The 24,461-nt window shown below is 38.1% G+C and overlaps 1 protein-coding gene and 1 non-coding gene across 3 annotated transcripts; one reads left to right on the top strand and one right to left on the bottom strand.

Moving 5' to 3' along the window:
* The first annotated feature begins 215 nt into the window (after positions 1-215).
* Positions 216-24,461, top strand: BBS5 (Bardet-Biedl syndrome 5). 2 transcript variants are annotated; one of them, XM_029934438.1, is made up of 12 exons: positions 216-351; positions 2,892-2,974; positions 6,376-6,441; positions 7,118-7,167; positions 7,298-7,425; positions 11,206-11,341; positions 14,146-14,241; positions 16,423-16,485; positions 18,460-18,594; positions 22,500-22,583; positions 23,540-23,563; positions 23,721-24,461. In XM_029934438.1, the coding sequence occupies exons 1-12, from the start codon at positions 293-295 to the stop codon at positions 23,820-23,822; spliced, it is 1,026 nt and encodes a 341-aa protein (XP_029790298.1). In that variant the 5' UTR covers positions 216-292; the 3' UTR covers positions 23,823-24,461. The 2 variants fall into 2 exon arrangements, with proteins under 2 accessions (XP_029790298.1, XP_029790300.1); XM_029934440.1 differs by lacking the exon at positions 216-351 and adding an exon at positions 486-618.
* On the bottom strand, positions 8,503-8,609 carry LOC115288755. The gene has a single exon (XR_003907161.1). It is a non-coding gene; the product is annotated as a U6 spliceosomal RNA (small nuclear RNA).

The following is a 24,461-nucleotide window of genomic DNA, read 5'->3' as shown; positions in this document are numbered from 1 at the left end:
GGAATGGCTTAAGGATGTGTGTTTGGAGGCTAGGAAAGTCGCTCAGAGATCAAGCACACGCTCCTGGGCCGGGGCCAGCTTGGCTTCTTTGAACCTCCCTAGCCCGCCCGGAACCTCAAATCCGCTTAATGACGCCACAGGCCCGGGGAAAACGCGCACTCTACCTCAGGAAGCTTGGCTCTCGGCGCCCGCCGTAGACGTCGTGACAGAGGCGACCCGTTGCCTTGGAACCAGTGAGACGCGACTCGGCCTCCGCCGCGGTCGAGAGTGCCAGCGTTGGGCCTCGGTCACCATGTCGGTGCTGGACGCGCTTTGGGAGGACCGGGATGTCCGCTTCGACGTCTCCTCGAAGTGAGTCTCTCCCGGGGCCTGTAGAGGGCGCCGCCGCGAGGTTTCCGGAGGAGCCTGCGCCCCCACTGCTCCCGGCCTCGCGAGAGCGGGAGGAGGCTTGCGCCTCTGGTCCGCTCCCCGGGAGACCCCGGGCTCGCCCCGCCGCTGCCCGGACGCCTTTCAGGCCTATGCGATCCGTGGCCGCGTCCTGGCCCCGGGCACCCATCAGGAGGCTGAGCCCAAATAACGTCCAGGACCATCCAGGGCTTGGGCCTCCGGTATACCCAAGTGAGCTTGGGGTGCCAGTGTCGGGTGGTGGAGGAACGTTGGCAGGGACTCGGGAGCGCAGGGTTCTAACTAGGTCTGGAATACTGACACGCGTTGTGAGTCCTTAGACTTCACCGTTCTGAGCTCGAGCCTCTTCGTCTGTAAACAAGGGAGGTGGGAATAAGCATTTTCCAAAAGTCCTAACCACGCAAACTTTATTTCCATAATAAGTTTCCATCTTCTTGTTGATTTAAATCACCAATAGGAAGAAGGAGCTACCTTTTGGAACCTCTCAACAGAAGCCTTGGGTTTTTTGTTTTTTTTTTTAATTTCATGCCTTAACGAGAACATAGTATCTTCTTACCCAAAGTCCAGAGGGAAAAATGCCCATTGGGATATTAACTGTTGGAAAACAGTAAAGCTAAGGTTCTTGGGTTAATGATATGAAGCCTCTTAGCCACTTCTTATGGTTCCTTATCATGAACAAAACCTTGGATAGAAAATGAAATATTAATTTCTCAAGCTTACTTGTGGCTAGGTATCTAATATTAACATGGTCTTAGATCCTTTAAGAACTTGTGAGGGAAGGGAATTTATAAAATTATAAACGACAGTTACATATTGCTCACATTCTATGACTTTCTTTTATTCTTGGATGGTTCTTAATCCAAACAAAGGTCCATTGCATGAACATTTCCACTTTATGAAATATTTATCAAGTGCTTACTATGTGCTACTTAATGGTCCTGTTGGCTAGAAATAATGATACCTCTCCCCCCATTTTAGTGCAGGAGATACACATAGACAACTACTGTTTTTTAATGTGGTAAATGCCGCCCTGAAAACAGAATAGTTCATTCTACGTGGGAAAGACGTTAAAGAAATAATATTTGAGTTCAGCCCTGAAGTTTGGGCACAGCCTTATCGGGGTAGACATAAGGAGAGTATTCCAGAAAAAAGAAAAAAGAAAGAAAGAAGAAAAAGAATAAAACAAACATTAGAAGCAGAGTCTTGGAAGTACAAACATCATTGGCTAGAAGGCAGAGTTGGCAGGTAGAGGACAGAGGAATAACCAGAAAGGGAGAGGAGCCAGATCATAAAATGTTTAGCTGAGGATCTGGGACTCCATTTTCTAGGCAGTAGGATGACATGGAAGACTCTTAGCCAGGGAAGGTATATGACTGTGTTTGCATTTTCAGTAGGTAATTAAGTCCACTCTATGGAGAATGTGTTAGAAGGCTGTGCCACATATTCTGCTAGGTTTTTGTTTTTGAACTCTCTAGATGCATTCTGTCAGTTAGCAAACTTCTCCAGTTTCCTTTTATTCCTTGTATTTAATTGTTTACCAAGTCCTGAGGATGCTTTTCTTTAGCTTGATCCTTCCATAACTGCCTGATCTCCTTTCCTCTACTCAGAAACCTCTGAGGTTCTCTGTCGTCCACAGGACAGAGCTCATACCTATCCTACTAGCACTCAGAGGCAGTGGCATACATTTTTCACTACCTCTTTTTTTTTTAATGTTTTTTATTTATTTTTGGGAGAGAGAGAAACACAGCATGAGCAGGGGAGGGTCAGAGAGAGAGAGGGAGACACAGAATCCAAAGCAGGCTCCAGGCTCTGAGCTGTCAGCACAGAGCCCGACGCGGGGCTCGAGCCCATGAACTGTGAGATCATGACCTGAGCGGAAGTCGGACGCTCAACCAACTGAGCCACCCAGGCGCCCCTCACTACCTCTTAACATGGACCTTCTTCTCCAGCCAGACCAATCTTCCTACATTCCCTTATCATTTTTTATTTCTCATCTTTAATCATGGGTTCTCTCACTCTCTTCTCCAAATCCTACCTCTCATTCTAGTTCTGAGTTTTGGCATGTCCCTGGTCACTCCAGGCCCCACTGATCTCCAGGTTCTAGAAGGTCTTAAGACCGTATTTTCATTTTTTAAAAAATGTTTATTTTTGAGAGAGAGAGAGAGACAGAGCATGCACAGGGGAGGGGCAGAGAGAGAGGGAGACACAGAATCTGAAGCAGGCTCCAAGCTCTGAGCTTTCGGCACAGAGCCCGATGCCGGGCTGGAACCCACGAACCATGAGACCATGACCTGAGCCAATATCAAGCACTTAACTGACTGAGCCACCGAGGTGCCCCAAGACCTTATTTTCAAATGCATGAGCATTTGGTACTGTATCATTTATACTGTTGGCTGTCTTATATGCATATGTCTCTCCTGTCTCTAACTAGATTGTAAGTGGGTATGGTTGTAGCTATAAAATTAAAGCCTTGATATTTATTTTAGACAAATGAAAACAAGACCTGGAGAAGCCCTTATTGATTGTTTAGATTCCATTGAAGACACCAAAGGAAATAATGGGGATAGAGGTGAGTATATTTCCTAATTTTTTTATATTTCTGGTTTGATTTACAAATGTTAAGTCATATTAGCTGGAGAATAAGATATGAAACATTATATGTAAATATAATTGTGAAAGTGAAGTAGTTAAATCTACATAAGACTTGTCTCAGAATTAAAGAGAAGAAAGAATAGGTATAAAACCCGTTACACAGGGAATACAGGTTTTCCTGAGAACTTTGGTCCTTCAGTAAACCCCAGTTTTGACATCAGCTTTCTCCAACATAACTCTTAACACTCCAGGATCCCTGTCTCTGAAGAGCATGGGATAGATCTGGCTTTTGAACCGGCCTCCCCACGAAAAGAATATGAGGTAGTAGAACATAAGTAGGTCGTACATAGCTTTGCTACCTGGAGCCATGCTTCCTTTTAAGAACTCCAAGAGTAATTCACAGTTTCCCAAGACCGACACCTGGAGATGGACATATGGAATGCAAATTTAGTGCTGTATTGTGAAGCCTGTATGTAGGTTGTGTGTGTGTGTGTGTGTGTGTGTGTGTGTGTGTGTGTGTGTGTGTTTCAGAGACAGTGCGAGCAGGGTAGGGTCAGAGAGGGAGATACAGAATCTGAAGCAGGCTCCAGGCTCTGAGCTTGCTGTCAGCACAGAGTCTGACACGGGGCTCAAACCCACAAACTGTGAGATCATGACTTGAGCCGAAGCTGGACGCTTAACCGACTGAGCCACCCAGGTCCCCCTGTAGGTTAAACACTGAAAAATCATGTGAGACATTTACATATGTCACTGAGGAGCAGCCAAAGCTGGACTCTCAAGTCCCTCCCACCCCAAACCAAATCCCAAAGGCTGGAACTCTGAAAACTCTCAGGTTTCATACAGCTATACATGGAGCCATGTCCAGTGACCAGGTCTTATAAGCGTCACTACTGCTGTTTAAGAAAAAAAAAAAAATAGAGGATGAGTAGGCAGCTTAGTAGATCTGAAAAGGCTTTTTAGGGGAAAGGAGGTTTAAGAAGAGGGGTCATAAATCTCTTATTCAGGAGATGAGTAAGTGGGGGGAAAGGAGCGCAGACCTCACTTAGGTAAGAAGGACCAGTAAATCCTCGAGAAGGAAGAATAACCCTTAGCAGAACAGATAAGGAGACTGAACAGTAAGTAACCCTTATTGGCAGAACATGCTCACTGCAGCCTTTCAAGTGGCCACTTGCTCTTTGGGTCTTTCTTCTGGTCTGCTCTGGGGTGGTATGTCCTCAGGTTTTGTTGTGGGCCTTTCTTCTCTGTGAAGGGAACCTGTCATTACCAGCCTATTGGCACATCCCGTCAATGGTAAGGGCCCATTTTTTTTAATGTTTTATTTATTTTTGATACAGAGAGAGACAGAGCATGAGAGGGGGAGGGGCAGAGAGAGAAGGAGACACAGAACCGGAAGCAGGCTCCAGGCTCTGAGCTGGCTGTCCGCACAGAGCCTGATGCAGGGCTCGAACCCACGAACGTGAGATCTGACCTGAGCCGAAGCCAGAGGCTTAACCGACTGAGCCACCCAGGCGCCCCAAGGGCCCATTTTTAAAAGACTGGTTAGATTGCATTTATGAAATGCTTCCTAGTGTCAGCCAGGCCCAGGTGAGAGTGTGGTATGAAGATTTCACAGCAAATAAGAAGTCTTAGTTTGTGCCTTTGAGGGTGGAATAATAATCTCTAGATAGCTAGATCTTGACAAACCTGAATTAACTTAAGGAAGCCCTGAAAATGTTTGGTTGTTCTCATACAGACTGGCAGGAACTCTTATGTGACAGTCCGTCCACCAGTCCAGACAAAGACTATGGGTAATGGGACATTTTTCAATTCACTGAGTGCTAAGTACAGAATCATATACTAGCACTTTGGAGTAGAGAGAGCAAAACACCTCCCTGGCCAGAAGTCTCCCTCAGAGTTCCTGAAATCTTCCTATTAATAAAAGTAACTATATTTGTACACATCTCAGAAACAGTTCCCCCAGAAAATGGCATTTTACAGGAGTGTGCAGACCTTCTGGTTAATAAGAAGGTAGACAAGAGAAGGGGACTTTTCCAGCCATCTCCTTCCCTTCCTTTCCAGTGGTTTAAAATGACCAAATTAAGGCATTACAAAGTTCAGGAGGTTCATGTTAAAATTAAATACCCTAGGCTGCCTGGGTGGCTTAGTCGGTTAAGCGTCCAACTTTGGCTCAGGTCAAGCCCCACATCGGACTCTATGCTGAGAGCTCAGAGCCTGCTCTGGATTTTGTCTCCGTCTCTCTCTGCCCCTTCCCAACTCATGCGCGCTCTCTCTCTCAAAAATAAATAAACATTAAAAAAAAAAAAACACCAAACTATAAATACCCCCAAAGATTAGCACATTTAATCCATTTCTTTTTTTTTAATCCATTTAAACTGTAAATAGCCTGACATGAAATTATCAGATTAGTTTTACACATTGAAGCTGTATGAGAATAAAACAGCCATATTTCAATGTTTGGGAAATTAGGAAAAACAGGGACAGTTATATTTTGGTGTTTGGGAAGGGGTTTTCAGAGAGGAAAGTGTATGACCTGGCTATAGATTATGCATCAAAAGAATTCTGTGGTTATTATTTGTTGAAGAAATATTGTTGAAGAAACACAGTTAAGTGAGTTTTATTCAGGATATCTCAAAGCTATCCTAATATGCTAATTACATTATAAATCTGTAAAACACATAGTTTGCCATGCTCAGATTTACTTGACTTTTTTTTCCTCAGAGTATTTATAGGGATGACTATTTCATGAGACCCACTACCTCCATGTTTCGGTGTAAGAATGTCAGTCTGAGGCTAGGAATGAAAAGCATAAAGCCCTAAGCAAACTTCAGCCTAGCCATTACTTCATATGAGCAATAAAACGTTTTGTTTATAGCAAACAAGAAAAATTAGTATATAAGTGTGGCTCATGTAAATGAGAACTGTTAAGAGAGTACTCCTATGGCAGGGATTAGTGTGTATGTGAAAGTCCTTTGAGAAGGGTGATTTCACTGACTGGGTTTGTGATCATATCATCCCATATTCACCCTCACCTGTGCAGTTTTGACCTGCTGGGACCCCATCAGAACAACTTCCACCAAGACAAAAACCCAGTGCACAGTTCTTTCTTTTAATTTGAATTCAACCAAGCTTTTGGCGTTGAATACCTGTATTCCCTCTGTAACTATCAGATTTTGTTTCTCTGGGATTCCAAATCACGCACTGTGTACTTTATATAGAATAGATATGAACAATAAACATGTTCAGCTTCTAAAGGTATAAAAACATCTGTGAGGATTACTGCTGATACTGAGCCAGAAGTTCTATGCCCACCTCTGTCTACTGCAAAAATGGGTCCTTACCTAAGGTAACCTATTTTTTTGTTTGTTTGTTTGCTTTTAGGGAGACTCTTAGTAACAAATTTGAGAATTATCTGGCACTCTTTGGCATTACCCAGAGTCAATCTTTGTAAGTATTTTTGTTAGATAACGTTAAGGAATAAAAATACTTTGTCAAATGAACTTGCACAGTGGCTTTTGATACCAAAAACGTTGTACCATGAAATATATGGAAAATTTAAGTTGATTAAAAAAAAAAAACTTTACAATCCTAGACCAACCGCAGATTGTATCATTATGCAAAAGAAGTGTTTTTCAGTCTGTCCATTTTGTCTCTTGGACATGAGATTAGTGCTTTTACACCGAATGGTTTCGCTTTTGGTTTTGTTCTTTACTTATCATTGACAATTTGTTATGACCTGTTTCAACTAATCACAACTAATCCCAAAGAATTAGATCTAAATTCTAATAAAAGTGCAACCTTCCATTGTGTTGTTTCATTTTACTTATTTTTTAAAACTATTTTAGATTATCCAGCTAGACTTTTTCTCTTGAGTGCTAAGCTGTTCAGTAAATAATACAATATAGGTTTTAGAGAAGCAAACTTCCTTTTTCCCATGCTGTGAACATTATTTGTGCAGAGGCAGAATGGATTTTCTAGTTCTTTTAATTATTTAACTTAAATTTGTAATTATGTTTTAAAGCATTTTATATGTATTTAATTTTTAAAACTTAAAGTTACATATAGAGACGTTTTTACTTTCCCTCAGTTTATCATGTTCTTGAAATTCTTTGCTTGATTTTAGCTATCGGTTACAACTGCATATTGAGCATTACAACAAGGACTGCTAATTCGGTAAGTCTAAACAATCCTACTGAATTGTATGTAGTGAAGAAAAATTAACTATTTGAGGTTGGGCTTTGTTTTCACTGTGAATGAGAATTGCATTTAAAATCTGAACTTTTAAATAAACTTGTTCTTACAGAAATTACGAGGCCAAACTGAAGCTCTTTATATACTAACAAAATGTAACAGTACTCGTTTTGAGTTTATATTTACAAATTTGGTTCCTGGAAGTCCTAGACTTTTTACTTCTGTGATTGCAGTACACAGGTATGGTAATACTTATGGATTATTGAATAATTTTAAAGCGATTCTATGATACAGAGCTTTAGAGGATAAAGTTTATAAGTGTGGTACTATCTTCCTCCAAGCTCAAGAAATTACAATATCCTGAAGATATATAGAAGAGCATATTGCATTATAATAAACACTTTTAAGTATTTGTAAAACACATAAGACTACTGAAGATTCAAAAATTTTTTTTACTGAAGGGGTGCCTGGGTGGCTTAGACAGGTAAGCATCCAACTTCAGCTCAGGTCATGGTCTCGCAGCTCATGGGTTTGAGCCCTGCATTGCCTGGAGCCTGCTTCAGATTCTGTGTTCCCTCTCTCCCTGACCCTCCCCTGCTTGCTTGCTCTCTCTCTCTCAAAACTTAATAAAAAATTAAAAGAAGAAATTCTACTGAAGAGTCTATTAAATGAGTTACCAAGGAAGTGACAGTGAAATAGAGAATTCATTCAATTTAGATAACCAAGTTGGACAATTCAGTTAATAAATTAAAAAGGTTATTTTTCTAGCAGTTGAAGGCATGTCTGGGTGTTTTCCCTAAGAAGTTTTGTTGTTGTTTTTGTGTGTGGTTGTTTTGGTTTTATTATTTATTAAATTCTTTTCACTATGTTAGCTCTTTAAAAAAATTTTTTTCGATCTTTGTTTGAGAGAGAGAGAGAGCAAGCGAGCGAGAGCGCATGAGGAGGGGAGGGGCAGAGAGAGAGGGAGACACAGAATCCAAAGCAGGCTCCAGGCTCTGAGCTGTCAGCACAGACCCAATGTGGGGCTTGAACCCACAAACCATGAGATCATGACCTGAGCCACCCAGGCACCCTTTTTTTTTTATCCTATAAGGAAATGCCAGTTGACGTTTTCTCATTTCTGAACTATGTAGAAACAGCATATGTGCACATAGATTTTCAGGTGTCACTCAACTTCATTCTCATATCATAGATTGCTAAGGAATATTTTTTCTAGTAAATTATCACAAGTTCATTATTCAGTGCCACATGTGCTTTGACTCATATCATTTCCTCCAAGCTAATCTGCAAAGAGTGGTACTTCACTAAGAAACTGCAGAAAATATGAAACACTTCACGAATTTGCATGTCATCCTTGTGCAAGGGCCATGCTAATCTTCTACGTATCATTCCAATTATAGTGTATGTGCTGCCGAAGTGAGCACCTTAGCTCTTTATTTTTAACCATCCCTAAGTACTATGATTTTTTAAAGCTTGGCTAAGATGACAGGCAAAATATACATATACATGATTTTATATACACACACAGGAATATATATATTATTGTTTTAATTTGCATTTCCTTATTACTAGTGATGTCGAAATTTTCTTTTTTTTGCATATCTATAGCTTTATAAATTTCTTCATTATGCTCTCATCTGTTATATATTTTGCAAATTTATTTCTTAATTTCCTAGTTTTTATTTGATTTTGCAGTTTGTTGATGATTTTTTAAAAAAAGTTTTTAATGTTTATTTATTTTTGATGGGCGAGGAGGGGCAGAGAGAGAGGGAGACAGAGAATCTGAAGCAGGCTCCACGCTGACAGCAGCAAACCCAATGTGGAGCTCAAACCCATGAATCATGAGATCACAGCCTGAGCTGAAGTTGGATGTTCAACTGAGCCACCCAGGCACCTCGATGATTTCTTAACCTACTTAGTGGTCTAAATTTTTTGATATATAATTCATATAGCATAAAATCTACCATTTTAAAGTTTACAGTTTGATAGTTTTAGTATTTCACAAGATTGTGCAACCATCATCATTATCCAATTCAGAATATTTCTGTCACCCTAGAAAGAAATCCTTAGAGTACTGTAGTCCCAATAGTCACTCCCTCTTCCCTCCTCCTCATAGCCCCTGGCAACCGCTCATTTACTTTCTGTCTCTATGGATGTGCCTATTTGAGACAGTTAATATAAATGGAATCATACAATATAGTGTCCTTTTATATCTGACTTTTTTCATTTATGTAATGTTTTCAGTGTGTATCCATGTTGTAGCATGTATCAGTACTTCACTCCTTATAACTAAATAGTATTACATTATATGGACATTTTGTTTACTCACAAACCATAGACATTTGGGTCTTTTCTACTTTTTAGCTATTATGAATATTTTTCAAATTCTGTTGGACATATACCTAAGTCCCAGTTTTGTTGGACATATACATAAACCTTAGCTCTTAGTTTCCTTTTCTTAAAGATATAATATGAAAAGGAGTATGAAGGAAGCATAGAAACTGCTTTTCCTCAATATTATAAAAATAAGAGTTCCCCCACAAATAACTCACAGCATAAATAGTTTCCATTTTTCTAACTGGTTAAACATTGATGATTACAGCACTAAAGAAGATTAAGTTTTATAGCCAAATGCTCAAATCCTCCTCTTTCACAATTTCTTAAAATGTTTATTTATTTTTGAGAGAGTGAGGGTGAGCAGGGAAGGGGCAGAGAGAGAGAGGGAGAGGATCCGAGCTGGGCTCTGCGCTGACAGCAGAGAGTTTGAGCGTGCGGGGCCCACACTCACCAGCCGTGAGGTTGCGACCTGAGCTGAAGTCAGATCCTCAACCACCTGAGCTTCCCAGGCGCCTCTCCTCTTTCACAATTTACAGGTTAGATTACTTAAAGTAAAAAATCACAAGTTTAACAATGAATATTATGATTTATGTAAATGGCTTCTAAAGTTATTCAGGCTAAGAAAACCCTTTAGTCTTATTAAATGAGTAAATTAGCCTATAATTTTGTGGAGTAAAATTAGGATTAATCAAATGTTATAATAAAGTAATACAAAAAGGTATAATAAAACTAATTAAAACTACTAATAAATACAGAATTATTTACAGAATAATTATATTACAGAAATACAGAAGAAAATTATTATTTGTCAATAGGAAGGCATAGAGAAGAAAAGTTAGGACGGATTTTATATTGTATATATGTGTGCATGTATATATGTATATTTGTGTGTGTGTATATATGTGTGTGGTCCCTTTTGGAGTTGGTACATCTTCATTCCAATTTTTTATATAGAGGTGGATGTTATCATAATGTTTGCAGGCTGCAATGAGAAAAGTAATTGGACTCCTGTTTATGTCAAAAGAATAATGGTGCCTTTGACTAAAACAGAAATGGAAGGAAGCATTTTGATAGGGAAAATAATTTTCGTGTCTATTACAGGTAAGGATTTTTTTTCAGTTTAGAGAGAAAATCTGTTTACTCTCAACTGTGCTGTATATGAGTTGTCTTAAAAATCAGACATCTAAAAATAGGTTACTGAGACAAAATTTATAAATACTATACCAAAATGTAAGGCCTATAAAAGACATTGACCACCAAAACTTACTGAAAAGCAAAACTTGAAATTTATTATAGTAATTGCTTGAGTGATGTACATAAAGTATTAATAAATGTATATTTTGGGGGCACCTGGGTGCCTCAGTCAGTTGAGCATCCGACTTCAGCTCAGGTCATGATCTCGCGGTTTATGGGTTCGAGTCCTGCATCTGGCTCCGTGCTGACAACTAGCTCAGAGCCTGGAGCCTGCTTCAGATTCTGTGTCTCCCTCTCTCTCTGACCCTCCCCTGCTCACGCTGTCTCTCTCTCTCTCTCTCTCTCTCTCTCTCTCTCTCTCTCTCAAAAATAAATAAAAACATTAGAAAAAAATTAAAACACAACTGCATATTTTGGTAGATAGGTAAACATAACCTAGGAAAACCACATTTTCAGGGTTGGTTAGTCTTTGTTTGTTCTTTTTTATAGAGCATATGAAACTTCTAAAATGTATCGTGATTTTAAGCTGAGAAGTGCACTAATTCAAAACAAGCAACTAAGATTATTACCACAAGAACATGTATATGATAAAATCAATGGAGTATGGAATTTATCCAGTGATCAGGTATTGTGCAAAAAGCTAATGAACCTTTTGGGTCAGTGCTTTAGTAATTAATTTTTCACTTATCATTGAGTTTGTTCATATAACTCTGTCAAAATTAAGTATTACCTCTCCTAATCAGATAGCATTATAGCTCTTGATATAAAATAATATTCTGATTTTCATATTTTTATGGTTTTGTGCTCTTTTTAGCAACATTTGTTCTATGTAGAATTTACAGCTGGAATAGACCTTGGAGATTATGAAGTTCAGTCTCCATTCACTTATAGATTAAAAACTCAGGCCCCCAAAATTAAGTGACCTCCCACATCTGGTTCATCTGAGAGCTGTTGTCTTCCCCTCTGCTGCACTACCCTCCAATCTTGATAACTCATGCTGATGGAGGAAAGCCGTGGGGTGGATAGTCATGGAAGCCTTTTAATCTGGCCTTTATGGAATTAAAGATATAACTCATTTGGTGATTCCTACATCTATTATTGTAACTTCTCATTTGCGCCTGCACTTAAGACCAGTAGAAGCATACAGGCAACAAATAGTTGGAATAAGTAACAAACTAATTTGTAGAGAAAAATTTGTATCTTACTAAGAATAGTTTCCATCCTTTGTGTGTGTTACAACTTAGGTAAAGCTATGGCGGTTGAATGAAGAACTTTTTGCTAAAGATTGAATCATAAATTTAAATTACAAATACTTTCTAATTTTATTTTCTTTTTAATTTTTTTTAATGTTTTATTTATTTTTTGATACAGAGAGAGACAGAGCATGAGAGGGGGAGGGGCAGAGAGAGAGAAGGAGACACAGAACTGAAAGCAGGCTCCAGGCTCTGAGCTAGCTGTCAGCACAGAGCCTGATGCGGGGCTCGAACCCACGAACATGAGATCTGACCTGAGCCGAAGCCGGAGGCTTAACCGACTGAGCCACCCAGGCGCCCCTACTTTCTAATTTTAAACTCTGATAATGGTTGTATAGACAGCTTTCCGTCTAAATAACTACTCCTCATCAGGAATCAGCAAGCTTTTTCTTCTAAAGGGCAGATGGTAAATATTTTAGGCTTTTCAGGTCATACTAGTTCTGTCATAACTTCTGACTTGACTGTAGTATAAAACCAGCCATAGGCAACACATAAACAAGTGAGCATGTGTTTCAATAAAACTTTATTATGGACACTGAAATTTCAATTTCATATAGTATTCATGTGTCACTTAAAAATGTAAAACTTAATCTTGGCTTATAGGCCATACAAATGAGGCAGCAGGCCAGATTTGTCCCATAGACCGTAGTTTATAAACTCCTGCTTTAGGTCATAGCCAGGATGTCACTTTCTGAAACCTTCCTTTTGTGTTGCTTATGCAGTCTGTACTTAATTGCCACCTCAAATTATTCCTGCTCTAAAATACAGAGCTTGTCTATACCCCCACATTAGCTTGTAGGCTTTATAAGGGTATGGGTGGAATTAGTCTGTTCATAATTAGATCTTTACCATCTAGTACCACACCACATTCGTTAACTAATTAAATGTTCAAGATTATCAGAAATATTTTATTGAAAATATGGATGTTACTGTCAACCTAATTATGCTTATTGAAAAATAATAAAATAAAATATGCCCTCCTATTCTTTTAAAAAATCCTTAGGAATATTGCAAGTTGTTCTGTTCTTCTAAAATAAGAGGAAAGAATGACATAAATAATTACTCGTTATAAAGTTAGACTTAGTATTGTTTAATGGAATGTGGGCCAGGAATAAGGGAGCTGAAATTTTTTGTATAACAATTTCTTATAAAATGAGAGTGGATGAGTAAAATATATATACTTATACATATGTTTATTAACTTAATTTTAATTGAGAAATGAGTGGTCTTCTTTTAAATTTATTTTGAGAGAGAGACAGAGAAAGTGTGAGTTGGAAGAGGGACAGAGAGAGAGGGATAGAATCCCAAGCAGGCTCCCCGATGCCAGAGTAGAGCCTGATGCAGAGCTTGAACCCATGAAATGGTGAGATCATGACCTGAGCCGAAACCAAGAGTCAGATGCGTAATGGACTTCGCCACCCAGGTGCCCCAATAAGTGGTCTTTTCTGATGTTTCAAACCTGCTCATCCCAGAAGAGGGCTTTTTAGGTTTTGGGTTTGTGAGTTAATGTTTTATGCCCAACCTCAAAGTATAATGGTGGGGAGGAGGTGGAGGTAGATTATGATATAAATGGTAGAAGCAGCTAATTTTGGTGCCATGCTATTAAGATTTTTAAAAGATATTTTTAGCTATCATCTTGAAGTCATTCTGAGTAGATGTTGAAGGGCCCTGTAATTGGTAAACAGTTTGATTCATAGTTAGCACTGAAGAGCCATAAAACAACTCTTATGGACTAATGGGGTTATCACATGTGTTTTGTCTTCTCTTACCACAACTCCCTCGTCTTAACTTACTCCAGGTTTTGAACAGTAGCCCTAATAAGATCTAACACTGTAGAATTCTTACCATATGCTATACACTGTGATAAGGGCTGTATTTATAGGGATTATTTAATCAAATCTCCATTTTACATTTGATACAAGGCACCAAGAACAAATCTACTCGTGCTCAGGCAACTGGTAAATACTGATGGCATAATGCTTGGAGTCTAACTCCAGAATCCAGGCTCTCAGTCATCTAGTCGTACTGACTCGTTAATAATGAAGTCATCAGTACTCCATGATGCTCAATTCTGGTATTCTCTGCTATTGTGATAATCAGAATTATTCTGGTGTTTAGAAAATAAAGAGTAAGTATTCAAACAAATGATCACTGATGTATCTCTCATCTTTCACAGGGAAATTTAGGAACCTTTTTTATTACCAATGTGAGAATTGTGTGGCATGCAAATATGAATGACAGTTTTAACGTCAGCATACCATATCTGCAAATTGTAAGTGCATGCATTTTGGTGATCTTGTTTTAATGTAGAATAAATTATTTCTCTTCAGTAGTTAATGGAACTTTCAGGATTAGATGAATTGTATCTCTCTCCTTTTTTTTTCAAGTTTATTTTGAAAGAGAGAGAGAGAGGGAGTGCACAGAGGAGGGGTAGAGAGAGAGGGAGAGAGACAGAATCCCAAGCAGGCTTCACACTGTCTGCACAGAGCCTGACGTGGGGCTCAAACCCACGGAACGTGAGATCAGGACCTGAGCCAAAACCAAGAGTCGGGTGTTTTAACCCACTGAGCTACCCAGGCACCCCTCTATGTCCCTCTTTTTAAGTGGCAGCAGTGTAGCTGAGAGCAGACTTTTAAAATGTTGAGAATTTACAATTTCAGCATAGAAAAGACCCAACTGTCCTTACATTCAAGGGAAACTCCACCATTATCAACTTGCTGTTAAGAGAGATATATGCAGGATTTTTAAATTTTTAAAGAAAGATGTGTCTTTTCCCTCTCTTTCTCTCTCTCTGTCTCTCTCTCTCTCTCAGATGGATCTTTCTTAGATTCCAGTCAGAGGGCATTAGCTACTAATGTTTAATGTTTTCCATAACTTTTCATGTGAAGTAGATGTATAGTGGTTCTTTGCAAGTCTTAAGCACACCGCTCCACACACTTTGTTTTGGCTGTCTTCACACTTTTCTGCTTTTAAAGACCGAATGAATTCTTTAATTCTGTGAATGAACTGCTTTTCACTGTTTAAAGATACAGCATTAATACAAGCTAGATTCATACTACAGGTTTGGTGAAAGGAATCATGATGGTTTTTAGCGATAAAGATTTTAGCTTAAGTTCAATAAAGCTGTTAAAATCCAGAATAAGAACTAACTACATCTGAGACCAGTCTGTTTTGAGAGTGAAGTCGGTTCTTTTTATATCTTCTGCTGTTGCTGCTATAAGTATGTGATTCAGTGAAACAAATAGTAAACTCTGATAAACTGAAGAATTTGATTTACATAAGGAAATTACATATAGGATTCTCGTGCATATTAGGTGGAACGTAAAAACAGTTAATGAAAATCCTGTGTGATTTGCCTATGATAATCACCCTTATTGTGGGATTTGAGTAGTCTTAGGACTAAGCCGTTTCATTAACAACTATTTATTGAATAGACACAATGTATGTGATATCTGGAAAATGTCATTTTTTAAAAGACTTCTGGGTTTACAAGAAGGATGATTCTTTGCAAACTATTCCCAAACCTACCTTTTTCCAAATGGTTTGATTTCTGAGTTACTTTAAAATATCTGATTGTTAATTTGCCAAATATTTGGCAGCCACTCTGTGCTAGGTGCTAGAGATATAATCGTGAGCATCATGAGCTAGTACACAGTTCCTGCCTTCACAGAGTTGTCAGTCTGGTGGAGAAAAGCAACACATTAAACAGATAACATAAAAACTGATAGGAAGGAAATGATTTCTGGCCATCTAAAGAAATATAAGAATTTATAATCATGGCTGGGAAGATAGACTCTGCCTAGGTATTTGATAAACTGGTGTTTATATTGTTCATTGCTGATTTATATGCGTTTACATGTTACATATGTTGCCTGACCTAAACTCTACTATACTAAAAAATTACTGAGCAGTAAACAACCTTGTGCTTTTTGTTTTTCAAATACGATACTTTTTGTTATTGAAGAATACAGTTACCAAAAATGGCCTTTGGAATGACTTCAGCCTGGTCCAAACAACTTGCAATCTGATATCATCACAGTCTGTCACCAGGACAGTCATATTCATGTGACTTTTAAAATCTAACCCAGCCTTAGGAACCACAAAAGATGCTGGCTCTCCAGTACTAAAAGATTGCTTGCCTTTGGTTTAAAATACTCAGAAAAGTTGTGGACTCCCTGATTGTGGGGGATATTTGAGTCAGATAATTTTGTGCATATTTCAGAGATGTCTTCTTTTTATTACCAAACAAATTTTCTGCCTGTTTCTAGTATGAACATTTTCATTTACTTGATCTCAGTGGGAGTGTAATGAAGGAAAGAGGGAGAATTCTGGTTTTTTTTTTTTTAGATTATGAAAAGTAGTTATTTTGTAGAAGTTGAAAAACTTGTGTTAAGGAATCACTACTATTGGATAGTAAAAATATGCATTTTTTTCTTTTTCATTTTACATCTAGCGTTCAATAAAGATCAGAGATTCAAAATTTGGTTTAGCTCTTGTCATAGAAAGCTCTCAGCAGGTAAGATATTTTATATTTGTATTAATCTTTAATAGATTTTTAAACCATGTGACAGTCTATATTTTTAGTTTTATTTATATAGTAACCAGTTTACATCCAAGAAGCATATTAGCTATAACATGAAGTTATATGAAAAGTTTAAAGTTGTATAGTAACTGTCCACATAAGGAAGAACCTTGCTTATGTTTCCTTGTTGGGCACACATAACCATTATCATCATTATAATTATCATTTTTTAATGTTTATTTATTTTGAGATAGAGTAGAGGGGGAGCAGAGAGAGAGAGAAAATCCCAAGCAGACTCTGAGCTGTCAGCATTGAGCCCAATGCCGGGCTCCATCTCACAAATTGTGAGATCATGACCTGAGCCAAAATCAAGAGTTGGACACTCAACTGACTGAGCCACTCAGGTGCCCCATGATTATCATTTTTAATGACAGAGTTAAGTCACTGTACTTTTGATTTGATTATCTCAATCTGTACCCTATGATATAGTCACTATTTTTCCCCACTTTACATTCAGGGAAACTGAGGCTTAGAGAAGTTAGGAACCTTGCTCACAGTCTCACAACTAGTAAATGGTGGGGATAGGTTTTGATTCAGGTCTGATTCACAAGAATGTCATTGAGAAACACAGATATATACAAATATATAACACATGCACCCTGAGATTTTATACTACCGTATGCAGATTTTACCATATCTAAATATAATTGCTGTGTCCCATTAGGCCAATTCTTTGCAGAAATACATTTAAATAAAATATTTACTTGCTTGTAAAATCACTGCTCTTCTAAATTCTAAGTTAAAAAAATTTTTTTAATGTTTTTTATTTATTTTTGAGAGACAGAGAGAGATAGTATGAGCAGGGGAGGGTCAGAGAGAGAGGGAGACACAGAATCTGAAGACAGGCTCAAGGCTCTGAGCTAGCTGTCAGCACAGAGCCCGACGTGGGGCTTGAACCCACGAACTGTGAGATCATGACCAGAGCCGAAGCTGGCCACTTAACCGACTGAGCCACCCAGGCACTCCCTAAATTCTAAGTTTAAATATAAATGTCTACTCACTCCTTCCCCTTGGCCTGCAGATTAGTAGCTTCCATTTACTGAGTGCTTGCTATGTTTCCAGGAGCTGTATCAAATGTCATGTATACATTATTGTCTTTAATACAATTAGATAACTGTTTTATGGCTAGAAAATTGAGGCTTAAAAGATTAAGGAAAGTATGTTTCCCACCATCAGATAGCTAGTAAATTTGTTGTAAAACCAGAATTTGAACCCAAATGTGTATGCTCCCACCTTTCACAGTGTGCTACTTAATTTTTTTTAAGTTTTTTTTTTTAAGTAATCCCTATACCCCATATGGGGCTTGAACTCACAACCCCAAGATTAAGAGTGACAGCCTTCTCTGGCTGAGCCAGCCAGCCGCTGGCTACTTAATTTTTTAACACTCTTCAACAACAGCCTGTCGTGGTCAGGTTCTTTCCTAATTCTTCTAGGAGATAGCCTCAGCTAGGCCATTCCCTTTCTTCTTTTAATATATGGTTTCTGCTTTTTCAAGGTCTAGCTCAAGAACACCTTAGTTTCCTTGGTCATCACAATATACAGTGTATTTTTTTAATCTTAAAGTATCATCTTTGATATTTACAGATGAAATTATGTGATACCTGGATATGCTTCAGAATAATCCTAAGTGGATAAAGGGAGGAGATTTGGGGGAGACAGAGGTTAAAGATGGAACAGAGTTGGCCATACATTGCTACTTGTCAAAGTTGGAGATGGCTACATAGATGCTTATTGTACTTTTTATTCTATTTTTGTACGTGCTTTAAATTTTTCATTATAAAAATTTTAATTAAAAAAATCGGCTTACCTATGGTGCTCTGAAATAAGGACATTAGAATTATAGTTTATCATATACTATAAATACCATTCCCAGGCTTGTTTTTTCTTTTTTCCTTTTTTTTCTTACAGAGTGGAGGATATGTTCTTGGCTTTAAAATAGATCCTGTGGAAAAACTACAAGAATCAGTTAAGGAAATCAACTCACTTCACAAAGTCTATTCTGCCAGTCCTATATTTGGAGTGGATTATGAGATGGAAGAAAAGGTAATTAGTTCAGTATATACAATACAGACTATGCTGAATTGCTTTTACACCATCTATAAAATTAAGACATAAACGCATGTGTACAATTTAATTTTGAACTTTGTTTAAAATGATGAATGTACAGACTGCTCAGTGAGCACGACCCTCTCGGCCATCACAACCTTGTGGCCATCCGCCTGTCTGCTCACTGCTGTTCCATCATCATTCCTGCCCTTCAGGTGAGCGGTTTATTCAGAGAAGTGTCCATGTGCAGGGCTCCTATGATGTGGACAGACTTCAGTCTCTTGCTCTCTGATTTTTATTCCACTTCTGTCGCCCATTAGCATTTGGGCAAACCTTACAGGATTTACAGATACCGTGCTCTTCCCACAGGGCCACACAATATAGCACCTTTAGGAGTCTGCTCCAGCAGTAGGGCCCAGGTCTGTTCCGTTCCTCAGTGCCTCTGACGGGCCAGTTAGGAAATATTGTGAATATCATGTTCATATGTCTGCTCTTCGCTTTCTGTACGGTTTCTGGCTTTTGCCCCAAACCCACTGTGCTCTCCAGGTATATGAACTCTCTCCTTTGGTTTTATTCTTCAGCCTTTCCAGCTGGGACCCTTGTCATCTGTTCTATCACTGGTGTTCTCACCGGCCACTCCCTCCGAGATGTCCCCACTGTCTGTTCTGTCAGCGCGACCCTTGCCAGAGGCACAGTCTCTGGTGCCCTCGCTGACTAGTCTTCTCACAGGTGCCCTTGCTGTCTGTTATTTTGCTCGGGTTCTCACTGTATACTGGTGCCCTTGCCACCACTCTTTCAACAGGGTCCCTGCTGGTACTCAGCATGTTGAGCCACATCACACAGCCTATATACTATCCATCTCTTCTGCTCTTGGACTACAGCACGTGACCAGAGAAGATCAAGAAGTAGGGCTGGACAGCTAAGTTCAAGACCACACCCTCTGACTTCAGCCAGGCCCTTGTTGCCCGGTAGCACTCCATGCCTGTGGTTTTTCTCTCTCTGTAATATTCTGTATATACCCCCCTGCCTTCCAGCTGAAACTTCTCTCCGGATTGCTGACTGCATTGTACGTGCGCTCATGTGTTTCATCTCCTTAACCATTCTTTTCTGTTTTCCTCCCACCCCGCACTTTTCAGCGTTCTCCCGTTCACTCAGCCTTCTCTGTGCGTTCCTCAGCAATGTCAGGCCTCCTCCAGTTCCGTCCACACTCAATTCTGTACACGACTTCCACACCTTTTTTTCTGACCTTGACACATTCTCTCACATTACCATGGCTGCAAATGTTCATGAACATTTTCACACAAATGAGCATTCCAAATAACATAAATTGAATTTCTCATTTAAAAGTTTATCTTAATAATTTAGGTAAGTAAATAATTCTCCAAATCTACAAGATACACTGGAACTTGAATACCTCAAAATTGGCATACCTAAAATGCTATCATTTTTCTCAACAGCACCATCCTACTGATGTATCTATTTATTTATTTTTAGCATTGTCAAAGTCAGTCGTGCTCAAAACCTCAGAGATTTCCTGACTGTCGTATTTCACACAGTCAATCATGCAGCCTCCTCCCTTTCCCTATCCCCTTCTTTATACTGAAACCACAATTACTGTTATGACTTTTCCTTGCACAATAATGTTGTAGAACAGTCATGGTCCTGGGAACCTGGAAACCCAACTTTAATCCCAATCTCACCATTTATTTGTGATTCTAGGCAAATTTGAGCTATAATTTTCTCACTATAAAATGAAGATAATATCTCTCATGAAGTTATTGATCATGTCCATAAAATGCCATGCACATGAGAGATACTCAGTACGTTAGTTTTCCTACCCATTCTCTGTTTCTCATTTCTTCTCTTTTCTTCTTTTTTGACCCCCAGTACATAATAATAGCCAGTCATAATAACTCAGTCTTGTCATTTCATGTAAGTCCCTACTCAAAAGCCACCTCTTCAGGGAGGTCTTCCCTGATTACCATCTAAAACAGCATCCTCCATCATTTTTTTGTCCCTTATCCTTGCTTGCTTGCTTGTTTTATTTTTGGTAACGCTCATCAGTCTTCTCCACTATAAATAATCTCCACGAAGTCAGGGATTTTCATCTATTTTCTTTAACCACTGTATTCCCAGCAATCAGAACTAACACATAATAGGCTCTTAGTGAATATTCATAGATGTTGAATGGCTGCATTGAACACCTACTGTTCCAATTCACTGCTCTGAGAACTTTATAGGCATCATTTACTTTGATCCTCCCAACAGTACTCTGAAGTCCAGTATTATTATCTTTATCTCACAGTTAAGGAGATTGAGGCTTGGCTAGGCTAAGTTACTTATACACAGTTACACAACTGTGAATGTGGTTGAAACATTGAGGCTATCCTCAGAGAATCGGGTCACTCTTGTCAAGCAATGCACTTCTACCCTACACACCTCTCCCGCCGATTGCCTATAGTATAGATAAAGTCTAAATTCTGTGGGCTGGTATTAAACACCAGTCTACATTTCGATCTACACTTCCTACCCTATCTGCACAGCCGCCATGTCTGGTTGTGCAGCCTGTGCACTGCTCATCTACGAGAACATGGTAAACGCGGTGTGAACGGTGCTCCCTGAGCTTCAGTACAATCGCCACGCCAGCTTCTCCTGTGTCTTGAGACTCCTATCCGACCACACTGGTTTATTCATCATTCTTCAGCCACAGCCTGTGGTTTCTCACCTTGGCTGATGCTGGTCCCCTTTGCCAGGAATACCTTTCCCCCCAGTCCTACCTGTGGAAATCATCTTCATCCTTTAGGGTCTTTGAAGGCCTAACTATATGCCACTTTTTTCAGCATGAAAATTTCTGGGATTCACAAGCCAGAAGTTGTGCTGTCTATATACATTCTTATTATAATAGATAAATTGCATTTGTTACAGCTATTTTTCATTAGTTAAACCATATCATGTTAATCTTGGACCATTTGGGACTAATAAAAATGGCAATTTTGGATGTTTCATATGTTTAGTTATTTGTAATTGTGTTTTATCCTTTGCTCCACTCCCATGAGATTACAGACCTTTTGTGGGTAAGGCCAGGAACCTTTTACCCTTGGTAGTACTAGCATAGTACCTAACACACCAAAGATACTAAAACATTTGAAAAGTGAATACCAGCACATTTTATTCTGCTTTACCATTAGAATAGTCCATGCAAATCATAGTTCATTTCAGTTGTGAGGAAAATTGAAAATTTGCTATTATCCAAACATAGTTTTTTTAAAAACATGTGAAAGAAAATCAGATAAAGTCCAACAAGAGTGTTTTTCTTTAAGGCTATCTCTGTCATATTAAGTATGTAAATGACAAATGTAAATTTGTCATTTTAATATTTTTATGACATTGACTTCATATTTAAACCCTTAAAGTTTAACTGATTTATTACTCAAGGTAGTTTTAATAGAATATAAATCATGATGTACCTGGTGACTCAGTTGGTTAAGCTTCTGACTCTTGATTTCGGCTCAGGTCATGATCTCGTGGCGCATGAGTTTAAGCCCTGCTTCAGGCTCTGCTGGCAGTACAAAGCGGCTTCGGATTTTCTGTCTTCCTCTTTCTATGCCCCTCCCCTGCTCTCTCTCCCCTGTTTTCTCTCTCTTTCTCTCTCTCTCTCTCTCTCTCTCTCTCTCCCTCCCTCCCTCCCTCACACTCATACTCACACAAACACACACACACACATACACACACACACACTCACACAAATAAGTAAACAATATAAACTACACAGTGATTTTTCTAAGACGAGTCATTTGCAATTGTTTTATCCTTTTACAAGTATTTACAGTTCTCACAGCACATTTTACTAAAATTATTTGATATTGTCTCCTTGATGAATTTTAACATCTGCTGATTTTTAGCCACAGCCCCTTGAAGCTCTGACAGTTGAGCAGATTCAAGATGATGTAGAAATAGACTCTGATGACCACACGGATGCTTTTGTGGTGAGCATGACAAAAAAGAGTTACTAAAAATCTTTTTAAAGATTTAAAAACGATTTTTTAAATCTGAGTTATATTTAATTAAGTAATGGCTTAAGTATGTGAAACACTGTAGAACTTGAGACTTTTGAGAATTGTCTTAAACATAAGTTGGAAAGTAATTTTTTTTTTAAGTTAGGGACTTTTTCTTTGTGTGAAACTACTTTTAAATTACCAAACTGGGAAATAGTTTGTGAACACAATTATTTAGAGGATTTCAGATCTGTGAAAGATTTTTCATAGCTCAGAATAATAGAACATGTTAAATCGTAATTAAACTATTTTAAAATCTCTACTTTCTATAATTAATCTTTATGAGATGGACTTCCCTTCAACTTACTGGTCTATTATCTTAAAAATGATATTTGAACAATGGGCTTTTCTGTTTCCAAATTTATATTATTTAGCTTTAATAGCCAGAATAATAATAATGCTTTCTATATATTGTAGTGTATAAATCTGACTAGCATACCTCTCCAGGAACAAATATTTTTAAACAAGTACGAAATTTATGTAAGATATTTCATTATAAACGACTACTACTACCTCAAAAGTATGCATTTGCTGATACATCGAAGCACTGATTGCTTTGTTTTGTTTTGCCAGTATCTTCTTCTAAACCAAAAGTAGGGATGAAATTTTATAGCTTTTAGGTCATTCTTTTTTATCTTCTTTTAAGTTAACAATGCTAATTATATACTAATTACAAAGCACATTTTTTGGAGCTTAAAGCTTGTAGTCATTACTAATGATTGACAAGTGAAATCTGCCACTAGCTTAGTAAAGATGGGTGAGAAGACACATAGTAACAGAATGGGAAATATATTTAGTTACACAGTTGTTTCATAAATTACCTGTTTCTTAGTCCACTGACCTATTACATATTGAGTATGTGTAATACCATTTTCTTTGTCTTATAGGCTTATTTTGCTGATGGCAATAAGGTAAGGACATTTTGCCTATAGTATATGAAAAAAACTTTCTATATTCCAACATTTAGTACTCACAGAACTTATGTGAATCCTATTTTTTTGTTTTTTTTTTTCCCTCCTCCTTGCCCACCTTCTCTATTCCCATCTCATCCTCATGTCTCACAAAAAGCAACAAGATCGTGAACCTGTATTTTCAGAAGAACTGGGGCTTGCAATAGAGAAATTGAAGGATGGATTCACCCTACAGGGACTTTGGGAAGTGATGAGTTGATCTTGAGTTGAGCTGGATTTCTATTTAAAGATATCTCAAGATTAAAGATACTAGTTGCCTGCTATAAGGCACAGAATAGTTTGTACACTTACAGAAAAAGCTTTTAAGAGGGTTTTTTTAAATGATTAAGGAAAAACTCATTTATCTAAGATTTCATTGCCTCTTTTCTAAAAATTATATTTAAAATTATAATCAAAATGTATCTACTTTGTAAATATGTTTATTTTGTACCTAATGCTTGTATATTATTAGTCTGCAGATATTAAATGACTGTATCATTTTGGGTTAATAAAGAATTTACATAGCATCATTTAATGTTTTGAAAGCATTATTTAAAAGAAGATTATTTTTATGGAGTTATCAAAATACTGCTTTTTTAATTATAAAAATCTGGTTTAAATAAGTTATCAAAGAGCTCCAAACTTAAGCCAACTCTAATATAAATTATGACCCTTAAACTTGTCATGCTTAGGTGACCATTTCTGTAAAACTAAAAATTATAGTTAACTCTGAAGTGTATCAACCCTTATGTAATACGTTGGGCACTATTTTATAAGTAATTTCAATGTAGATTTGACAAGAATACCTTTATTTTGTAAGGAAATAGTTTGTAAATAAATAGTTCATTTATCGACTTTC

The sequence above is a fragment of the Suricata suricatta genome, chromosome 3 (genome assembly GCF_006229205.1).
Source record: "Suricata suricatta isolate VVHF042 chromosome 3, meerkat_22Aug2017_6uvM2_HiC, whole genome shotgun sequence".
NCBI lineage: Eukaryota > Metazoa > Chordata > Mammalia > Carnivora > Herpestidae > Suricata > Suricata suricatta.
This window is presented reverse-complemented; position numbering and strand designations above follow the sequence as displayed.

What these genes read in the sequence shown, in the direction of transcription:
- BBS5 (XM_029934438.1), top strand. Translation starts at nt 293, where the DNA reads ATGTCGGTGCTGGACGCGCTTTGGGAGGACCGGGATGTCCGCTTCGAC. An exon ending in GGAATTTATCCAGTGATCAG is followed by an intron (nt 11,342 to 14,145) that starts GTATTGTGCAAA and finishes CATCTTTCACAG; the next exon opens with GGAAATTTAGGAACCTTTTT. An exon ending in ATTTTGCTGATGGCAATAAG is followed by an intron (nt 23,564 to 23,720) that starts GTAAGGACATTT and finishes TCTCACAAAAAG; the next exon opens with CAACAAGATCGTGAACCTGT.